The sequence below is a fragment of the Emiliania huxleyi genome (assembly GCF_000372725.1).
Source record: "Emiliania huxleyi CCMP1516 unplaced genomic scaffold EMIHUscaffold_108, whole genome shotgun sequence".
NCBI classification, from domain to species: Eukaryota; Haptophyta; order Isochrysidales; family Noelaerhabdaceae; genus Emiliania; species Emiliania huxleyi.
Window position 1 is genome coordinate 250,028 of NW_005201912.1, and position 2,026 is coordinate 252,053.

Below are 2,026 nucleotides of genomic sequence, written 5' to 3' on the forward strand. Positions count from 1 at the left end.
CAGGCATGGAGTCGGTCAAGAAGCAGATGGAGCAGCTGTGAACAGCGTCTCTTCACACCTGCAGCTGTGAACAGGCATGGAGTCGGTCAAGAAGCAGATGGAGCAGCTCTGAACAGCGTCTCTTCACACCTGCAGCTGTGAACAGGCATGGAGTCGGTCAAGAAGCAGATGGAGCAGCTGTGAACAGCGTCTCTTCACACCTGCAGCTGTGAACAGGCATGGAGTCGGTCAAGAAGCAGATGGAGCAGCTCTGAACAGCGTCTCTTCACACCTGCAGCTGTGAACAGGCATGGAGTCGGTCAAGAAGCAGATGGAGCAGCTGTGAACAGCGTCTCTTCACACCTGCAGCTGTGAACAGGCATGGAGTCGGTCAAGAAGCAGATGGAGCAGCTGTGAACAGCGTCTCTTCACACCTGCAGCTGTGAACAGGCATGGAGTCGGTCAAGAAGCAGATGGAGCAGCTGTGAACAGCGTCTCTTCACACCTGCAGCTGTGAACAGGCATGGAGTCGGTCAAGAAGCAGATGGAGCAGCTGTGAACAGCGTCTCTTCACACCTGCAGCTGTGAACAGGCATGGAGTCGGTCAAGAAGCAGATGGAGCAGCTCTGCAAGCAACTCTCTCTCGACATCCGCCGCCGCGCCGAAGGGCACAACACCCTCGACGCCATCCGGCACATGATGTTCACCGGCAACCCCGGTGTCGGCAAGACCACGGTGACGCGAGAGAGATAGGTAGCCCCGGTGTCGGCAAGACCACGGTGACGCGAGAGAGATAGGTAGCCCCGGTGTCGGCAAGACCACGGTGACGCGAGAGAGATAGGTAGCCCCGGTGTCGGCAAGACCACGGTGACGCGAGAGAGATAGGCAACCCCGGTGTCGGCAAGACCACGGTGACGCGAGAGAGAGAGGTAGCCCCGGTGTCGGCAAGACCACGGTGACGCGAGAGAGAGAGGTAGCCCCGGTGTCGGCAAGACCACGGTGACGCGAGAGAGATAGCTAGCCCCGGTGTCGGCAAGACCACGGTGACGCGAGAGAGAGAGGTAGCCCCGGTGTCGGCAAGACCACGGTGACGCGAGAGAGAGAGGTAGCCCCGGTGTCGGCAAGACCACGGTGACGCGAGAGAGAGAGGTAGCCCCGGTGTCGGCAAGACCACGGTGACGCGAGAGAGAGAGGTAGCCCCGGTGTCGGCAAGACCACGGTGACGCGAGATTGGCCCGAGATGAGCCCGAGATGGGCCGAGATGGGCCGAGATGAGCCGAGATCGAGCCCGAGATAAGAGCCGAGATAGAGCTCGAGATGGGCCGAGATGGGCCGAGATGGGCCGAGATGAGCCAGGCCGCGGCTACCACCGCGCCTCATCGAGCACGAACGGAGTCCACCACGAAGGACCCCTCTCCAGGTGTCGCGGCTGGTTGCAAGGCTGTACCACCAGCTTGGCGCCCCTGCAAGGGTGGGGGTGGGGGGTGGGGACACGGACCACGGCCGCTCAAGCCGAGGGCGATGAGTAGGCGTCTCGGCAAAGGACAGTGTGGTGGAGGTGCAGAAGGGGGACCTGGTGGCGGGGTACGTCAACCAGACGGCGATGAAGACGGCGAAGAAGATCAAGGAGGCGCGCGGCGGCATCCTCTTTGTCGACGAGGCCTACCAGCTGACGCAGGCGCTGCAGCGCGGACAGTCAGACTTCTCGGGCGAGGCGATCGACGAGATGATGAAGGTGAGGGACGCGAGGGGTTGGGAGGGGGGAGGTTGGGAGGGGGAGGGGGAGATGATGAAGGTGAGGGACGAGGGGTGGGGGGGGGGGAAGTTGGGAAAGGGGGGGGGGGGGAAGTCCCCGTTCTCCCCTTTGTCCGGACTTCCCGCCCTTTCTGGGCCCAAGGGTTTTCCCTTTGTTCGGGATTCGCGCGCCCTTTTTTGGGCCTCAGGGGTTCTCCCTTCTGTTCCCGCAATTCCCCACCCTTTTTTGCCCCCAAGGGTGTTTTCCCTTTTTTGTGCGGAATTCGCGGGACTCTTTTCTTCTCCCCGGGGT

The 2,026-nt window shown here is 61.7% G+C and overlaps 1 protein-coding gene across 1 annotated transcript in view; it reads left to right on the top strand.

Moving 5' to 3' along the window:
• EMIHUDRAFT_108739 (hypothetical protein) overlaps positions 1-2,026 on the top strand; it is a gene marked incomplete at both ends in the record, with an annotated part of 7,619 nt that overhangs the window by 3,013 nt on the left and 2,580 nt on the right. Inside the window, 10 exons of the mRNA XM_005792349.1 lie at positions 75-85; positions 146-179; positions 217-227; positions 288-321; positions 359-369; positions 430-463; positions 501-511; positions 572-714; positions 1,400-1,463; positions 1,509-1,714. Coding sequence (XP_005792406.1) covers positions 75-85; positions 146-179; positions 217-227; positions 288-321; positions 359-369; positions 430-463; positions 501-511; positions 572-714; positions 1,400-1,463; positions 1,509-1,714 — 559 coding nt within the window. The remainder of the gene's footprint in view (positions 1-74; positions 86-145; positions 180-216; positions 228-287; positions 322-358; positions 370-429; positions 464-500; positions 512-571; positions 715-1,399; positions 1,464-1,508; positions 1,715-2,026) is intronic.